The 20,508-nt window shown below is 37.0% G+C and overlaps 1 protein-coding gene across 3 annotated transcripts in view; it reads left to right on the top strand.

Annotated features, from left to right (window-relative positions):
* The window catches only part of MAP4K5 (mitogen-activated protein kinase kinase kinase kinase 5), a 105,106-nt gene that overhangs the window by 9,015 nt on the left and 75,583 nt on the right, over positions 1 to 20,508 (top strand). For all 3 annotated transcript variants that reach the window (XM_037054264.1, XM_037054265.1, XM_037054266.1), the window contains exon 3: positions 14,820 to 14,877. In XM_037054264.1, the coding sequence (XP_036910159.1) occupies positions 14,820 to 14,877 (58 nt within the window). The remainder of the gene's footprint in view (positions 1 to 14,819; positions 14,878 to 20,508) is intronic.

Below are 20,508 nucleotides of genomic sequence, written 5' to 3'. Positions count from 1 at the left end.
GTGTTTTCTACCTATGAGTCTGTCTCTGTTTTGTGTCTTAGTTCAGGTTGTCTTCATTAGGTACAATATATGAGTGAAATCACATGGAATGTGTCTTTCTCTGACTGGCTTTTTTTACTCTGAATAATGTTCTACAGGTCCATCCAAACTGTCGCAAACAGGAACATTTTCTTCTTTTTTAAGGCCGAGTAGTATTCCATTGTGTAAATGTCTCATATTGTTGTATCCAGTCATTAACTGATGGATACCTTGGCTGCTTCCATATCTTTTTTTTAATATATATTTTATTGATTGTACCATTACAGTTGTTCTATTCCCCCCTTCATTCCCCTCCACCCTGCACACCCCCTCCCCCACCATTCCCCCCCCTAGTTTATGACCACGTGTTTCAAGTTCTTTAGATTCTATATCTCCCCTACTATTTTTGCCCTCCCCCTATCTATTTTCTACCTACTGTCTATGCTATTTTCTGTACCTTCTCCCCCCTTCTCCTCCTCCCACTCCCCTGTTGCTAACCCTCCATGTGTTCTTCATTTCTATGGTTCCACTCCTGATCTAGCTGTCCTCTTGGTTTGCTTTTGTTTTAGGTGTGGTTGTTAGTAACTGAGTTTGCTGTCCTTTCACTGTTCCTTTTTTTTATCTTCATTTTCTTAGATAAGTCCCTTTAACATTTCATATAATAAGGGCTTGGTGATGATGAACTCCTTGAATTTGACCTTATCTGAGAAGCACTTTATCTGACCTTCCATTCTAAATGAAAGCTTTGCTGGATAGAGCAGTCTTGGCTGTAGGTCTTTGGATTTCATGACTTGGAATACTTCTTTCCAGCCCCTTCTTGCCTGTAAGGTCTCTTTTGAGAAATCTGCTGACAGTCTGATGGGCACTCCTTTGTAAGTGACTATCCCCTTATCTCTTGCTGCTTCTAGAATTCTCAACTTCATTTTAATCTTGGCTAATGTAATGATGATGTACCTTGGTGTGTTTGTTCTTGGGTCCAACTTCTTTGGGACTCTCTGAGCTTCCTGGATTTCCTGGAAGTCTATTTCCTTGGCCAGACTGGGGAAGTTCTCCTTTATTATTTGTTCAAATAAGTTTTCCACTCATGGCTGTTTCTTTCCCCCTTCTGGTACCCCTATAATTTGGATGTTGGAATGTTTAAAGATGTCCTGGAGGTTCCTAAGCCTCTCCTCATTTTTTTGAATTCTTGTTTCTTCATTCTTTTCTGGTGGGATGTTTTCGTTCTTCCTTGTGGTCCACTCCATTGATTTGAGTCCCAGTTTCCTTTCCATCACTATTGGTTTCTTGTGCATTTCCCTTCATTTCAATTAGTTTAGCCTTCATATGTTCCTCTAATTTGTGAGTATAATCAACCAGTTCTGTGAGCATCCTGATCACCAGTGTTTTGAACTGTGCGTCTGAGAGGTTTGCTATTTCTTTTTTGCTTAGAGTTATTGGCTCTGGGGCTTTGAGTTCTTCTTGAGCCATATTTTGGACTGTTCCTGCCTGTTACATATGAGAAGCAGAGCCCTAGGTGTTTACCAGGGCGGGGCAACTCAGTCATGGGGGAAGAGTAATCTCTGATGCAGGTCCTTGCCTTTTATGATTTCAAATACTTTTTTCCAGCCTCTTCTTGCCTGTAAGGTTTCTTTTGAGAAATCATCTGGTAGTCTTATGGGCACTCCTTTGTAAGTAACTCTTTCCTTTTCTCTTGCTGCTTTTAAGATTCTCTCCTTATCTTTAATCTTGGGTAATGTAAGTATGATGTGGCTTGGTGTGTGCTTCCTTGGGTCCAACTTCTTTGGGACTCTGAACTTCCTGGACTTCCTGGAAGTCTATTTCCTTTGCCAGATTGGGGAAGTTCTCCTTCATTATGTTTTCAACTAAGTTTTCAGTTCCTTGCCCTTCCTTTTCTCCTTCTGGCACACCTATGATTTGGATGTTGGAACGTTTAAAGTTGTCCTGGAGGTTCCTAAGCCTCTCCTCATTTTTTTGAATTCTTGTTTCTTCATTCTGTTGTGGTTAAATGTTAATTTCTTCCTTCTCCAAATTGTTGATTTGAGTCCTGATTTCCTACCCTTTACCATTGGTTCCCTGTATATTTTTCTTTATTTTACTTTGCATAGCCTTCACTTCTTCCTCTGTTTTATCACCATACTCATTTCTGTGAGCATCCTGATTACCAGTGTTTGGAACTCTGCATCTGATAGATTGGCTCTCTTTTCCTCGCTTAGTTCTATTTTTGGAGCTTTGATCTATTCTTTCATTTGGGCCATGTTTTTTGTTTGTTTGTTTGTTTGGGTGCACTTGTTATGTGGTAAGGGACAGAGCCTTAGGTATTCTCCAGGATGGGGCAACTCATGGTGCTGCATTGTGGTGTTGTATATGGGGTAGGGGTCTGAGAGTGAACAGTGCCATTTGCTCAGTTCTAGGTTGGCTTTCAGTCACTTCCTCTGCTACCCCTAAGTAAATGCAGTCCTTCGGGTGCTGATTCCTGGGTGGGTGGATTTGTGTACCTTCTAGGACCCTGTGGGTCTATCCAGTGAACTCCTGCAAGGCTGAGAGTTTCTCCCACTGCTGCAGCCCCCACAGGTTTTTTCGGTCTGAGGTTTTGGGGCTTTATTTCCCTGCGCTGGAATCTCGGGTTGTGTGGTTTTTCTTGCTTCCCATTTCCTCCTGGTTTATCCATATGCAAATGTGGGACAACCCAGTCCACCAGCTGCTTTGCCCACCCTGTCACCACAGCATTGTCACGTGTCCTCTCACCTTGGCAGTTGGTTTCCACCCCTCCTACCGGTCTGAATGAATGTTTCTTCTTCAACTCCTTGGTTGGACATTCATACAGTTTGAGTTTCTGGTAGTTCTGGTTATTTGTTGTTTTTAAATTTGTTGTTCTTTTTTTGGTTGTGTGAGAGGGCAAAATGTATTATCTATGCCTCCATCTTGGCTGAAAGTCCTACCTCTTTTTTAAAAATATTTTTTAATTTATTTTTGGAAGGGAAAGGAGGAAAAAAAAGAGGGTGAGAAACATCAATGTTTGGTTGCCTCTTGCACACCCCATACCAGTGAAGCTGGTCTGCAACCCAGGCGTGTGCCCCGACTGGGAATTGAACTGGCAACTCTTTGTTTCGCAGGCCAGCACTCAATCAGCTGAGCTACACCAGATGTTTGTTGTTTTTTTTTAAATAGAAATGCATGCTACTTTTTTCATGCTACTTTTTAAAAAAGATTTTATTTTATTTAGACAGAGGGGAAGGGAGGTGGGAAGAGAAGGAGAGAAACATCAGTGAGTGGTTGCCTCTTGTACACTCCCCACTGGGGACATGTTGCAACCCAGGCTTGTGTCCTGACTGGGAATTGAGCCTGCAACCCTTTGGTTTGCGGTCTGGCGCTCAGTCTACTGAGCTGTACCGGCCCGGGCAGTCGTACCTCTTTTAATCTTAAACCATTTCCTTTACCATTAAGAATTCCAGATAATTAGTTTAACTGATCTTCTGGAAAGATCTCATTTTCAAATAAAAATTAATTTGTTTTAGGAAAGTCTTAGAAAAACTCTTTTTCATAGACAAGTGTTCTAACAGACTAAGGCTTTAGTGTGTCCTGAGATACAAATCATGTGGCCATATTTGGGGTCACCCTAGTGGGCAGGCCTCAGGCTCTGAACGTGGCTGTCTAATAGTGGGGGGGAACTTGCAATAGGACCTCTTGCCACGGAAGAAGAAGCACCTCTCCGGACTTCCAAAACGGCGTGTGGAAGACAGCTTGGAAATAACTTGCTCCACAGAGGACTTCTCACATACACCCTATCCTTGAGAAATGCTCATTTAACTTATTTAAATAATGACATGCTATGTTTAGAAAAAGTCAGTTTCTTTTAAAACTTTTCTGTATTTACCTAATACCTGTCCCGTTGAAAATTGGTCCCATTGCAACAGGGCAGATACATCTTTGCTGTCACCCCAATATTCTCATACTTAAAAGTATCTAATGAATAAGAGGTAGTCAGTGAATAAATGTTAGAACAATGAATGGCTTGGCTTTTTAAAAAGATTTTATTTACTTATTTTTAGACAGAGGGAAAGGGAGGAAGAGAGGGAGAGAAACATCAATGTGTGGTTGCCTCTCAAGCACCCCCAATTGGGGACCTTCCCTGCAACCCAGGCATGTGCCCTGACTGGGAATCGAACCAGTGACCCTTTGGTTCATAGGCTAGCACTCAGTCTACCTAGCCACACCAGCCAGGTGAATGACTTTCTTTATTTTAAACTTACCATGTAGAGGATATGCTATAAGTGGCTCCCCTTTTATTATATTTTGTATCCTAAATTTGGTAATCTTATTGGAAGTGGTTTATTTGAAACTTACATAAGAATTTATATAATATATAATGTGTATAGTGTTTATAACTTCCCTTCCCCCAAAAGGATTTACAGTAGAAGTAAAATGGAGCACTTTACTTTGCTCCTGTCAGAGGATAAAGTATTGCATTATGTTTTCAATATAACACTTTCAATATTTATATTTAAGTTTTAAAATAGCATAGTTTTATAGAATATGAAAATGAAAAGTCACCTGTAATGTCATGAATCTGATATTTTAAATACTGTCATTTGTCTTGGACATCAAACTGTGAGCACATAGTCAAAGTAAATAGTAACCAGAATGGTGGGAAGGGTCTGGAATATATATGTGTCATGTTGAAGAAGTTAGCGTGATTCATTCACAGGTAGAAGGGGGCTTTTATATTTTTGATCTGAGCATTGTTATAATTAGAACCTAGGCCCCAGGCTGCTATAGGGACTCATTTGTCATAGTGGGCGGAATGGACTGAATCAATATTGTCTCACACACCAAAGCTGAGACTAATGAGGAGAAATTATAGGAAAGTAGATTTTGCTTATAAAATGGCCTTTCTACAACTAAAGTTATCCAGAAAATGAATGTTAGGTTGACCAAATGACCTCCATAGACTAAATAGAAGAGAATTGTTCTTTTAGAAAGGAGATTGAATTAGATGATTTCTAAAAGTTTCTCCAAACTAAAAGTCTAATAGAATAGTATCTCTTGAGTAGTTTTAGTTTTCTCTATTTTCACTGTCTTCTAAATGTGGCTGATTTTTAGGATTTTGCTCTTGATTCTTTTCTCATAATTCTACATACCCTTCCTAAGTAAACTCATCTATCTGCCTAGATTCAGTAATGTTAATGATGCCCAAATTTTTATTCAGTCCAGGGTAGCTCTTTAGCTTCAGGAGCTGTGTATTAAGTGGCTAATGGGATAGCACCAGTTAGTTTTCCATAGGAATATAAAATTTAAACATGTCCAAACCTGAGCCCATTGTCCTGAGCCCTTCACTGCCCCCCCCCCATTAAATGTATCCATCTTCTTGTGACTGTCATCTTCATGAATGAATGGGTCCACACTGCCTTCTCAGTCATGCATTCCAGAAACTAGGAGTTATCCTTGACTTGCTATTTCTTTGTGTTTCACATTAAGTACTTAACCAATTTCTAATGGAGACAAATTTGGACCAGAGTATAGCAGAGGAGGTAAACGGAAGTGAATAGGTTTTGTTTGTATTTTTAAGCCATCAGGATTTGCTGATCATATATCAGATGTAAAGATTGTGAAGGAAAGACATGAAGAATGCCCTTGAGTTTTGGACATAATCAACAGAGTGGATACCATAACCTTTATTTAGATTGGGACGGCATGGGGATGAATGGGTCTGTGGACCAGGTGTCACTGAGTGTTCTGTTAGACATGTTAGAGTCGAGATGCCTGTCAGGTTTCCATAGATTTAGGAATCTGGAGCTCAGTGAAGAGATTGTCCTGGAGATGGTTGTTAAAGGAGAGTGTTAGAGAAAGAAAAGATGAAATTCCATCATCAGACAAGGTAGGTAAGAGAGGAGGGAGTAACAGAGAGGCTGGGGCATTATTGAAGATTTGAAGGCAGGGGAGTAAAATAGTTTTTACGAAGAGTGAAGAGTGGAAAAATCAAACCTAGTGGAGAAGCTATAGTTTGATATTTGTGTTATGATTGGAAATTAAGACCAGTTAAGCTAATTTTGTAATGTTTTTCTATTAACATTTAGGTATTCAATACCAATATGAAATTAGTGGGTAATTGGGTTTAATAAGATTAGAATTTTGTCAGGCTAATATATGTAGAGAATGAAGGGTAAGGGAATTAAGGATGTTTCCAAGAGAGTAATTATAAATAGAGTAATGGCCCATGGAACCCTTACAAGTTCAGGGAGAAGGTGGGGAATGCATTGGGTTGATGAAGTTGAGGAATCACCAGAATGGGAGGACTAGAGTGAGTAACTGAAAGGGTAGAACAGGGGTGTCAAACTCATTTTCACCAGGGACCACATCAGCCTCGCGGTTGCCTTCAAAAGGCCAAAATAATTTTATGACTATATTAATGTAACTACTCCTTAACTGTTAAGGAGTTGAAATTACGTTTGGCTCTTTCAAGGCAACTGCGAGGCTGTTGTGACCCCTGGTGAAAATGAGATTGACGTCCCTGGGGTTATGATCAGAAAGTACAGTGTTTGAAACCAACATTCGGAAAGGAGGTAAAAAAATCAGAAGTCAGCAGCTCTGGATGTTAAGGTTTCTAAGAATCGTGGCAAGAATGGGGTAGAGAGGGAGACTGGAGCCAGGGGCTATAAAGTCTTACAGGAACCAGGGAGGGTGAACCAAGAAGTTAGTAGGTAGTAGCCACAGGAGGACGGTAGGTGGTAGTCTGTGCAGTCTCTGCTGAGCTTCAGAGGAATCTTAACTCTCACTATGCCCTCTTTATACTCTTATATTTTCTAATACAAGACAATTTTACTTCTTTGAAATGCTCATGTTTTCTTCTTTCTTTATACCTTTGCCTGGAATTCTGCCAAAATCCCTTACACCTCGCTCCTAGGAAGTCTTACTGAGTCTCAGTTTAGATTTACTGCTTCCTGGAAGCTTTCTCCAGTCAACTCTTACTGGGCTCAGAATGCTACTAGGTGGTCGTTTATCACCTTGGGAGCATTTCTCACGCTGTGTTGTATTTACTGTTCACTTCTCTGTCTTTCCAACTGATAAAAGCTCCCTGAAGATAAGAACTATTTTATTTCATTAAATCAACAACAATGCCTGGCACATAGTAAGTATTTGGTAATATTTGTTGAATGAATGAATCAGTCAAAAGCAATGTTACATTAAAAAATCAGGTGTAGAAGTTTTACAGCCTATGACCTAAATGATTTTACTTCTTTTGTGGACAAAAGAAGGGATGTAGCTACTTTGCATCCCTTCAGATCTTACAGGTGCTGTATCACTACTTTTGTATTGATGTTCATATTCTTTAATCTGGGATACATAATTCTGAGGAGTAGTCACTGGCCACTAGAGGTTGGTTGTTAAATATTGGGACATCTGGGTTTTCTCTTGTTGTTAAAGAATACTTTTGGTGGAAGGAGGCATGTTTAAAGCTGATGCCCCCAGTTGGCTTCATGGCAAAATTTTGTGACCCTGAAAATACCCTGGGAGGAAGTTAACAGGATAGAAGAGGGGCCTGATGTGAGGAACAGTAAAATGGAATACGAGAGCTGACCTCATTGATCTTCATGGTGACCACCTGGGTTGCTGTAGCTTTTAGATGACTGTCATTACTTGCCAGTTTCATTTTATTACCCTAGGTTTAAAAATTATCTTCTAATGTCATGGCTATTGTGATATACTGTGCATTAAGTCAAATCTTATTCTTTGTTGAAAACTTCTAGTTAAAATGTGTTAGACATAAAACTTCATTTGGCACATTAAACTTTTTCACAGCATGTAGGAAAGTTTATGGCTGGATAATATTGAAATATAGATGGCTTAGTTAGAAAGATCAACATCTTCTTTTTCTTGGTGCAAGTGAAAATCTAGGGGTAGCTTTTTACTTTGAATTTAAAAATCCAAGGCAGGAGAGTTTGAGTTAAAATAATTCTCCAGTAGTAAGTTGGCCTATAAATATTAGTCAAGAAATTAAAGAGAACTGCATTGGCAATGAGAGGAGGAACTTAATTAACTGGAAGGGCTGTTTTATGGATTTTATGGTGACATTGATCCCATTAGTTTATCTTTTTTCCACTCAGTAATTCCAATTCCTGACTAATAAGAAATTTACTGTAGTAAAATATTTTATTAGATTTCGGAGGGTTTGGTATACTCTCAGGCCAATATTAGTATATACCAGTAACCTACTAAAATGAATAGGAATCAAAAAAATATTTAGATCTTTTTTGTAGAAGGGCTATAGTACTTCTATTAATTCTTTCTGTAAATATAATCCAGAATCTTCAAATTCTTATGTGTTAAAGTTAAAAACAAAAACACTTGAAAGTATCACATTTAACTTGTTGCAGGGAAATGTTGGGTTTCAAAAATCAGTATTACATATGACTGCTTTGGATTTTAGTGTGAAATTACATAGTTAAATATCTGAAAGATCTATTTACTACATTGAATCTGTAAAGTCTCTGTTTAGAAGATCTTTTTTTCTGAAAGCCTCTTTGCCTTTCATTATAAAAGAGCCTGGTACTGCTTTCTGTTTTAAAAATCCAGCTGGAAAATTACAGAGTCAGACCATTTGCCCATCAGTTCTTCATTTGGAGAGAACAGAAATATGTATCAAAATGGAGACTGACATTTCTGTGTTTCTTCCATCAGTGGGAGTTAGTGCTTACGGTATTTACTTTTTACTTAACTACATGTATTTTGAAGACCTCTGCATGGTGTAGCTGAATTTTAAACTACCATCTTTATTTTGTGCGGTTCTGTGATTGTTGTTCACATCCTCCAGTGATCCAATGATCTGCTTCTTTCTGAACCTCTCAGAATCACTAAGAAAAACGTGTCTTTGGTCCTTGTCATTTTGGTTCTGTTAAATTGAAACAGTGTATCTGCTGATTCTAATAATAAAAATTGACTGAAATATGCCTGAGGGTATATACTTAAAATAATTTTCTGTGTTCTTTATTTTAAGATTTTTAAAATTTATTTTTACAGAGAGGAAGGGAGGTAAGAGGGAGAGAAACATTAATGTGTGGTTGCTTCTCACATGTCCCCTACTGGGGACCTGGCCTGCAACCCAGGCATGTGCCCTGACTGGGAATCCAACCTGCAGCTCTCTGATTCCCAGGCTGGCTTTCAATCTGCTGGGCCACACCAGCCAGGGAATTGTCTATGTTCTTTTAAAAATAATTGCTAGAATGAATTTTAGTATAATAATAGATTTGAAGAATAATTCAGAAGTATACAGAGTTGTATTTACCCACCCCCTCCCTGCCCTCACAGTTTCCCCTTGTATTAACATCTTTGATAAATGATACATTATTACAGTTATTGAATGGATATTGGTATATTATTATTACAGTCCATGGTTTGCTCTTCGTGTTGTACAGTTCTGAGTTTTGACAGATACATAATGGCATGCATCCACCATTACAGTTTCATGTAGAATAGTTTCACCACCCTAAAAGTTCCCTGCGCTTCACCTATTCATCACTCTCAGTCTAAACCCCTGGCAACCATTGTTCTTATACTCTTTTTCTATAGTTTTGCCTTTTCCAGAATGTCATATAGCTAGACTCATAGTATGCAGTCTTTTTACACTGGCTTCTTTTACTTCACAATATGCATTTGGGGTTCCTCCAGATCTTTTCATGGCTTAATGGCTCATTTTTTTTGTCACTGAATAATATTTTACTGTGTGAATGTACAGTTTATTTATTTACCTGTTGAAAGACATGTTGATTGCTCCAGTTTTGGCAATAATGAATAAAGCCTTCTATAAACATTCTTGTACCGGTTTTTGTGTGGTGGATGTAGGTTTTTAACTCAGTTGGATAAATGTTTAGAAGTAGGGAATTGGTGGATCGTGTGGTAAGACTATTGAACTTTGTAAGGAGCTGTCAAACTGTCAGTAAATGTGTTCTTGGGAATCGGTCTAATTAAGTGTGGAAGGATCTCCTCTGAACTACTCACAGGAGTTACCTCAGAGGGATGACGTTAGGAGGAGGGGTTCTGTCATCTTTTACCTATACTATTTGAATTTTTAAAAACAATGTTTTGTAGTAATTTTTTTCCAAAATATTTTGTTTAGTTCTTTTAAGAAAGATTTTATTTATCTTTAGAGGGGAAGGGAAGGAGAGAAATATCAGTGTATGGTTGCCCCTCATGGGTCCCCTGCTGGGAACTGGCCTGCAACCCAGGCATGTGCCCTGACTGGGAATCGATCCTCTGGTTCGCAGGCCTGTGCTCAATCCACTGAGCTACACCAGCCAGGTGCAAAATATTTTATTTAGTTCTTAGCAATAAAAATTGAATACGATCAACCAACATAAAACTAGTAGATCATTTAGAACAGTATATTATCAGTTTCATAACACCTTTGAGTTGTAGAGGATTTTAATATTTTATTATTTTGTAAGCAAAAAGTTATAACCTTCCTATAGTCGTAATTGTCCACTCAAGAAATTTATAGTGCTGTACCTCACAAACCTTCAAAGAATCACACCCAGAGCTGAGAAGAGAACACAATTCTAGCCTTGAGATATTAGGCAAGGCTTCCTGGAGGAGGTGACGCCAAATTGAAATCTGAAGGACAGTCCAGATTAACTGGGCTAAGGGGGCGGGAAGCGGGGCAGGGGAAGGTTAATATACCAGAATGAGGACAGTTTCTTTCAAACTAGAGATCAAGTCATTTGCTTCTGATTAATCTGACTGAAACTGGAATTAATTATTCCAAACTCTCAGAGAAGCCTGTAAGATTTTTTCATGTTGTTGGCACTTGTTCGATAATCTGTAATTGCAAAGCATAGACTCATATTTTCTTTTGGTTTCCAGTGACTGGAAGAGTGTATTGCTTTAATGCCTCTTTTGCTTGGAAAACAGAAGTAAAGAATAAGCTGAAGATATTTTGTTGTTGGAAATGTGTCAGCAACTGTCACTGTCTCATGAGTTAATCATTGCATTCCTTCCCTGAATGTTAGAACCTTGAATGGTTCAAATGGCTCTATTTGTGAGCGTACACAGATGTTGCTTTCTTGTACCATCATGTCTTTTGCACTTAAACCTTTCTTCCCAATATGGAAATTTCCACTCTATGTTCATAGATGCTTCTCTGTGTTTTGGGGTTTTTTTTTTAGAATTCTAATGAAAAATTTTAAAACTGTCACTTTTGGGGGATGGGAAAGAGGGAAAACCAGGAAATGTGCTGATATTTAGGGATTGAAGTAAATATGATCAACTCTGAAATTATTTCTTGAAGACTTTAAATGTATAAGAGTTCACATTCTATTACATTGACAATCATCATAGAAAATAACTTAGTATAATGTAAAAGATAATTAGTATAGTACTTGGTAAATTATTCAACAGAAGTCACCCCTACAATCTGTTAAATATTATTCAGTTAATACTTTTCTCTAGTATCTGTTGGATTTATTTTAAAAAACTTTACTAAAACTAGCAATGGAAGAGTACAGGAGATGAATTCCAGAGATGTTTAGGAGATGGAATAACAATTTGCAGGCTGATTGTATGTGGTAACTTGAATAAGTCCTTAACTGGCTCATGTCCACATGAGCCTATTGCATTTAAAAAAGGAAAAGAGAATTCTAATATATTGAAAGGATCAGTGAAACCTTGACATCAGAATATAGTTCTTGGGTTCTGAGTGGGACTCTTGTCCTTGTCAGCAGATGGTCTTGGGTAAATCACTTAACCTTACTAAGCTAAATCTTTATGCTTTTAAATCAATATAAATAAGCACTGAATGTGAAACTTCCCCCAAACTATAAAGGTTTACAAATATAATTGACATCGTTGTCACAGAGTTCACATCCTGTTGCCCACTGAACAAAATTTCCAGAAGGTCAATGTTATTACTTATTCTGTAACTTCTGGTCATGTTTTCTGTACCTGAATCTCACTGACATGTGAAGTGTCACAGTGGACTGCCTAAGTCTGTATGTACATAACTTTTATAACCCAAAAGAGATGAAAGTGCTGAGAGATTTTAGACCAAAGCTAACATTTTTTTTGTCCAAAGGCAAGAAGGAAGAGACAGTAACAATGGTGTGAGGTTTTGGCGGAGAGCCCAGTCTCTATTTGTGTTAGTGATTGGGGGAGTGGTAACTCTGGGTGAAATGTCTGTTCTCTCTTCATGAGAGTCCTCCGTACCCTATTTACCATAACAGATGAGGAAAATGTGAATGTCACATCACAAATTCTTTGAGACTTCTGCTATAGAACAGTCCTTTTTTTCCTTCTTCCTATTTGTGTCTGCACCTCTATGGTTCTCTCCCTGATTCAGTTTTTCTCTCAACCTCTGGTATGTCATTTCTAAAAGTATGCCTTGTAAGGCTGTCTTCCCCATATTCTTTGTTATTCTTCTTTCTATTTCTTCAACTATTTCCTCTGGAAATGACTTATTCCTCAGTAAAATGACCTATTTATTTAATCCAGCAAATTAGTAATCATACTTCCCTGTTTTATCATGCACTTCTTATTTTTTATGCCAACTATGAGAGTTCACATTCAAATCTAATAAGTGAAAGATGTTGTAAATTAAAATGGATTTCCACCTGTGGGGTGCCATGAGCGCAATGAAGATGAGCACCCATATGAGCAATGGAGAGTACTGGTGCAGCCCTGTTAAGGTGTTTAGGCAGTGTGTGTTAATGGTCTTATATGTTCGGATTCGTACCCTTTGACCTAGTAATTTCATACTTTAGAATCTATTTAGAAAGAAATAATCTTAAAAAATGAAAAGACCGAGTATAACATCTTTAATATCTAGCAGTAAAGGAGAATGATTTATGGACTATTATATAGCCATTTAAAATTGTGTATAGCACGGAGAAAATATGTAATTTTAAAAACAATAAACGTTTGTATGTACAATAGAACTCGACAGATAATAGATTTAATCCCCAAGGTTGGTGAAAATACAAATTTACATAATTTATTTTAGAGCAACATGGTAATAAATCCATTTTAAATCCACATACCTTTTTGACCTGACCATTCTTGTAGGTTGCCTTACTGATAAACTAATATGTGCTAAAATATTTACAGTGATAATTATTACAATACTAACTATAGTAAGTCTCTATTATATTTTAAGTGGTAAATAGTTTTTCATTAAGGAATTTAAATAAAGCTGTGGATAGGTATAAATTTAACATACATTTATCTCTGTACTTAAAAAATAATATTAAATTCCTAACCATCCACAATAAGAGATTAAATAAGTAAATTACATGTTCTATCAGTGAAAAATTAGGCATCATTGCAAAGCATGTTGTAGAACAGTGGTCCCCAAACTTTTTGGCACCAGGGGCAGGTTTTGTGAAAAACAATTTTACATGGACTGGGGGCAGGGGAAGGAATGGTTTCAGGATGATTCAAGTGCATTGCATTCAGGCTCACCTCCTGCTCCGTGGCCTGGTTAGTAACGACGGATTGGAGGCCCCTGTTGTAGGAGACTGTTGACATCTTCTACAACACATACACACTCTCATGAACACATGCACTCATGCACGCATAGATGGGCCACAAAGAGAAACACATATACCAAATGTTAACATTTTAAACTTTTTTCCTCTGGGTCAAAAGATACAGATGATCTATTAAAAATTTTTCTTCAGCCCTGGCTGGTGTAGCTCAGTGAATTGAGCACAGGCTTGTGAACCAAAGGATCCAGGTTCAATTCCCAGTCAGGGCACATGCCTGGGTTGCAGGCCAGTTCCCAGTGGGGGGACACATGAGAGGCAACCATACATTGATGTGTCTCTCCTTCTCTCCTTCCCTTCCCCTCTAAAGATAAATAAATAAAATCTTAAAAAAAATTTTTCTTCAATAACCTGTGACTATATTTATCAAATATATGACAACCATGGGTATTTTGTCTATGATTTTTTTAAAGTTAATTTATTGAAGTAACATTTGTTATTGACTTCCCTAAGGTAGAAATCAAGAGAAAATCCCAGAGAAGTTTCCAGACAGATATTATTAGGTTTATGCTTAAGCACAAGAGATATAGCACAGAGGAAAGGAAGGTTCTCTGAGTTTGCTCAAAGGCTGGCTCTGCTTAGCTATTTTTATAAGCTGTGGGCAAAGCAGACTTGTGTAAAAAGGCAGGCTTTTTGAAAAAAAGCGGGCTTGGAAATTTTTCTGTCAGGATGCAAGAAGCAAGCGATTAGAAGGGAGATAAGACACTTTTCTTAGGCAGTGGAGGGGTGGTTTCATTCTTGTGGGCCTGTCTGTGTTTTTTTCTGGACATCAGGCAGCCTTTGGATTTCAGTGAGGGCTCATGGGTAATGCCAGCTCTGTGGGATTTTTTGGTGTGATGGTGTTGGGATCCTGAGCCGAGATCCCTGTGCTGTCTCACGTTGGTTAATAATAACAATATGTAAGTTTCAGCTGTACAGCATTGTAATTGGACATCAGTATATTCTCTTGCATGATTGGTATCTGAAGTCTAGTTTCCCCATGAATGTGTTTTAATTTAGAAAAATATTAACTTAGGTATGAAAAAAGACTTGGAAGAAGTACATCAACATTTTAAACAGAACTGGTTTTAAGTGGTGGAACTTAAGGTAATATTTTGTATATGTATCTATTATATATTTTTCTTTAATAGAAAAATGAATATACTCACTTTATTGATATTTTGTTTTTTAGCATTTTTAAAAGCATGGTTGATAAGCAACAAATTAACATAATACCAAGTAACTTTTATATAGTTAACAAACTTTTAAAGCATTTTATTTTCATTTTCATTTTAGGCCAGAAATATACATACGGGAGAGTTGGCTGCAGTAAAAATTATCAAATTGGAGCCTGGTATGTGTCAAAATCCTCAAGATAATTTTTGAACACTTTTCTTGTGCAGTTCATAAATGTAGAACTTAAAAGCATTTCTGTATTTCTTTCTTTATTTCCCTTCTTCAAAAGAAATCTTTGTATGTTGTTAGGGCAGTAGGATGTCTCAAATATAGTTACATTTAATTGCATTGGAGGTTGTTAGTTAAAGACAAGTTGATGTATTTCAGATGTGCACATTCAAAATTGGAAGGCACATTAACAATGTTAAAGTAATTTTCTGTTAAGTTATGGTGAAATAATTGAACTTTAATATTGACTTATGAGAATTTGATTAGGAAAGTATTCATTGATTTTGGGGGGATATATGTTAATATTCAACATAATGATACTTTATATGTCAACTGTTTTCTAGCTGATTGATATAGGCTTAATAATTCTGGTCTTTGCCTGATGCTTATTTTTTTAAGACTTGTTTTTCAGAAGCTTGTTTGAAAACATATTGAGTAATTTGCTTTGAAAACAAAAGTAGTGTATAAAACTTGAAACAATTTTATTATTTTGATATCCTCAAAGTTTTGTTTCATTTTTTTTGCTTAGCAATGGGATCTTTAAAAGAAGTATTAATGCTTGGTGTTGGGCCTGGGTTCACTGCAAAAAATAGAACATTCAGAAGTGTGTAAAGACTAAAATAAAGATAATCCATTATTTTATCACCAGAGAGAACTGTTACTGCCTTTTTGTATATTTCCACTCATTTCCTTCTATACATATATGTAAACATTTTACAGAGTTAGCATATACTACATGTACTATATGCTGTCCCCCACCAACATTACATAAAGGACATTTTCTAGATCAGTAAATACTCTTTTCCTTTTTTAAAATTGAAGTAGAAATGGCATATGACATTATATTAGTTTCGGATGTACAACAGTGATCAGTATTTGTATATACTGTGAAAGGATCATAGTAAGCCTAGTTAACATCTGTCACTCTACGTAGTTACAGTTTTTTCGTATGATGAGAACTTTCGAGGTCTGCCCTCTTAGCAACTTTCAAATATGTAGTACAATATTATTAACTATGGTCACCATGCTGTACATTACATCCATGACTTACTTATTTTATAGCTGGAAGTTCCTACTGTTTTATCCCTTCAATCATTTTGCCCAACCGCCAACCCTTCACCTCCAGTCTCTTCTTTGTATCAGTGTGCTTGAATTTTTCCAGTTTCATTAGATTCCTCATGTAAGTGAGATCTGTTATACTTATCATACCCTCAAGGTCCATCCATGTTATCACAATTGTTTGTAATGAGAGCAATAGTAGCTTTTTTCTCCCAAGGTTTTTTTTTAACTATGGTAAAACACACATTACATAAAATTGACCATCTATACCATTTTTAAGTATACAGTTTAGTGGTATAAATTACATTCATAATGTGCTACCATCACCTCTGTCCCACTCCAGAACTCTTCATTTTGTAAAACTGAAACTGTATACCCAGGAAACAGTAGCTTCCCCTTCTCCTCTTTCCCCCAAAGCCTGTCAACTATCATTCTGTCTTCTGTCTCTGATTTTGACTACTTTAGGTACTTAATATACAGTATTTGTCTTTCTATTACTGATTCATCCGTATTGTCACATGTCAGTTTCTTTTTAAGGCTGAATAACGTTCCATTGTGTGTGTATGCCACAGTTTACTTATCCATTCATCTGTCGGGCACTTGGGTTGCTTCCACACTTTAGCTACTGTGAATGATGCTGCTGTGAACATGAGCTTACAAGCATTTCTTTGAGACCCTGCTTTCAGTCTTTTGGCTACATACCCAGAAGTGGAATTGCTAGATCGTATGGTAATTCTATTTTTAATTTTTTGAGGCATGGCGGCTGTATTGTTTTCCATACAGTGGTACATTCCTTCTAACAGTGTTCAGGGTTCCAGTTTATTCACATCCTTAACAAAACTTTTTATTTTTCTGTTTTGGTTTGTTTGTGATAGTAGTGATCCTGATGGGTGTGAGTAGGTCTAGGGTATCTGTCTCATTGTAGTTTTTATTTACATTTCCCTAATGACTACTAATGTTGGTGTCTTTTCAGGTGCTTATTAGACATTTGTCTGTCTGCTCTGGAAAATGTGTATTCAAGTCCTTTGTCCATTTTTTAATTCGGTTGTTTGTCTTTTGGTGGTGTTGAGTTTAAGAGTTCTGTGTGTTTTCTAGACAGTAATTCCTTATCAGATTCATGATTTGCAAATATTTTTCCTATTCTGTGGCTTGCCTTTTTACCGTGCTAATCGTGTCTTGATGCGTAAAATTTTTAAATTTTCATGAAGCCCAATTTTTTACTTTTTCTTTTGTTAACCTATACCTGTGGTATCATATTTAAGAAATTATTGCTAAATTTAATGTCATGAAGCTTTTGCCTTATATTCTCTTCTAAGAGTTTTATAAGTCTTTGATCCATTTTGAGTTAATTTTTTTATGTGGTGTTAGGTAAGGCTCCAACTTTATTCTTTTGCTTATGGCTATCCAGTTTTCACCCATTTGTTGCAAAGATGGTCCTTTCTCCCTTTGAATGGTCTTAGCACCCTTGTCAAAAATTATCTAAACGTCACTTCTGGGTGCTCTGTTTTGTTGGTCTCTGTGTCTCCTCGTGCCACTGTCACTCTGTTTTGATGACGCAGCTTTGTAGTAAGTTTTGAAATCAGCTTTCTTCTTTCTCAACATTGTTTTGGCTATTTGGGGTCCCTTAAGATTCTGTATAAATTTTAGGGTGGGTCTTTCTAGTTCTGCAAAAAATGACATGGGCCCTGGGTGGTGTGGCTCAGTGAATTGAGGGTTGGCCTATAAATTGAAAGGTTGCTAGTTCGATTCCCACTCGGGGCACATGCCTGGGTTATAGGCCAGGTCCATGGTTGGGGAGTGTGTGAAAGGCAACCAACTGATGTTTCTCTCCCTTCCTTCCCCGCCCTTTCCTCTCTCTCTGAAAATAAAGAAATAAAATATTTTAAAAAATGACATGGGGGTGAAGAGGAGTAATTTTTGACCATTTAGGTGAATAGTTAATTTGGTTTTTTTGCTACTTCATAAACCTAGATATGTAGAATAATTGTGTGGCTAATAATTATGCTAAACAGTTTCTAAATTTCAGCTGTTAAAATGATTTTTTACATTTCAAATACAGTATTTTGATCATGATGTCTATACTTCACTAGAGAGATACACTTTAATAATAAGCTTTCGTGTATGGCTTAGTATCCTTTTTTCCTGGCTAATAGAAATTATTGTAATAATACTTTTTTTGAGTCTTCTTATTAAGTTTCACCTAATAATTTACAATTCCTACTAATAGTGCTCAAGGGTTCCAATTTCTCCACATCCTTGCCAATAAGTTTTGTTTTGTTGTAGCATCTGTCCTAAATGGATGGGAGGGGGTGGCATCTCATCGTAGTTTTTATTTGCATTTCCCCCATAGAATAATCTCCAAAATGTCAGTAACACGAATAGAAGATAATAAACAGAACTATGCAAGCACTTGCCTCTCCTGGAGGAGTCACTTGAATATTTAGTCGAGTATTGTTTAAGGTACAGTTATAGTCCAGAAGTGAATGGACTGGGTAAATGGGAAACAAAAATATTCATCCCTTCTCGGCCCTCAGTGACTCCTCTGGGCTTGTGACAGCACAGGTTCATGTAATTGACTTGAGGGTATAGCTTACTTTTGATTTCAGTTTATATAATGAATTGATTAGAGTATTTTTTAAAGCCTACAATTCTGACTTCTCAATAAGCCATAAAAAAGAAAAAAAATGATGTTACTATTTAGCACATAATGATTAATTGCTGGAACCATAAATTAAGACTGTTTAGAAAGTTGGAATTTCTCACTGCCTTGCTTTGTAAAAGCTGCTGGCTGTATGTCAGAGTTCATTTCATACAGAAAGATTGACTAATGTGTAAAATCTTTCCTCACAGAAGAGTAACATAAAAGTTCAGTAAGTATTTGATGATATGATTTTAGTATTTGACCATTTTTATGTTGGCAATTGCCTGTACATATGCTTTGTATAGGTTGTCTTTTATGTTACCGAGTTTTAGGTGCCATATGCACTTTGAGAATAGTTACTTTTCATATGTTTTAAGTTTGCTTGTTTGTCTGCTGTCTTTGAACTTTGCTTGTACTATCAGCAACAATTTTTTTCCAGGGAGTGAAGGAGAGCTCTAGGTCTATTCTTTTCAAATGACTAGAGAGTTTCCCAAAGCTGTTTACTACAAACTGTCTTTTATTCGTAGGTTCAAAATGCCTCAGTTGTCATAAACTGAATTTCCATGTAAGCCTGGGTTTGGTTTTCTGTTTCTGTGATATTTTTCCACTCCTATCTGTAGCTCAGTACTCTCCTGTTTTTTATTACTCTTAACTTTTCATTGCATTTTATCATCTTTTTTTGCTTTTATTTTTCAGTTATTTCTATTTTTGTATTTTCTAGAAGTTTAACATTTTTTTAAAAGATTTTATTTGTTTATTTATTTAGAGGGGAAGGAGAGAAACATCAGTGTATGGTTGCCTTTTGTGCGTCCCCTGCTGGTAGTTAGCCTGCAAGGAACCAGCCTGCAACCCAGGCATGTGCCCTGACTGGGAATCGAACCTCGATTGTCTGGTTCACAGGCCCACGCTCAATCCACTGAGCTATGCCAGCCAGGGCTAACATTATTTTTATCAAAGAAAAAAACTGTATGAGATTACTTTAGAAGGTGGCATTTTGACACAAGTGAGGATTGTTTCTTATTCAGGTCTTAAGGAAAATACTATACCTTTTGCCACATAAATTTTCATATTTATGGTATTTCTTGCTATTGTGAATGGCATTTTTCCCTCTTGTACTTTCTACCTTATTACTATATATATATATTTTTTTAATTTTTTTATTTAATTCTTGTTCAAGTACAGTTTTCTGTCTTGTATTCCCAGCCCTGCCCCCCCAGTGCTCCCCACCTCCCTCCCATTTCCGCCCCCCCACCTTAGTTATTGTCCATGTGTCCTTTATACTTGTTCATGTGAGTCCTTCCCCTTTACTATATATATTTTTGTAAGTCATTGATTTTATTGTTTTATTTTCTTTCTAGCAGTGTTACAGAATTTCTATTTTTTCTGATAATTTTTCATAGTTTTTCAGATAGAATTGTTATTTTCACTTTCTTTTAACCCTTCTTGCCTTGAATATAACTTTGTCCAACATTGATATTGCCAGTCCCCCTTTTTGTTTATAATTGTAGTATTACAAATGCATGGAGCTGCTGTACTTGGACCTATCATTTTACTTTAATCTTTTCTAGATCATTGGTTTTTAGGTGTTTCTTTTTTAAAAAATACATTTTATTGATTATGCCATTACAGTTGTCCCATTTCCCCCCTTCATTCCTCTTCACCCTTCACACCCCTCCCTCCCACATTCCCCCCTTTCATTCATGTCCATGTGTCATAAGTTCTTTAACTTCTACATTTCTCATACTATTCTTGCCCTCCCCCCTGTCTATTTTCTCCCCGCTGTCTGTTCTACTTATTCTCTGTATCTTCTCCCCCCTTCTCCTCCTCCCACTCCCCTGTTGCTAACCCTCCATCTGATCTCCATTCCTGTGGCTCTGCTCC

This window comes from Sturnira hondurensis, unplaced genomic scaffold (assembly GCF_014824575.4).
Source record: "Sturnira hondurensis isolate 20B ecotype Veracruz unplaced genomic scaffold, ASM1482457v3 Scaffold0008196, whole genome shotgun sequence".
In the NCBI taxonomy this organism is placed as follows: domain Eukaryota; kingdom Metazoa; phylum Chordata; class Mammalia; order Chiroptera; family Phyllostomidae; genus Sturnira; species Sturnira hondurensis.
Note: the sequence above shows the minus strand (reverse complement) of the source record. Positions and strands in the feature narration are given on the sequence as shown.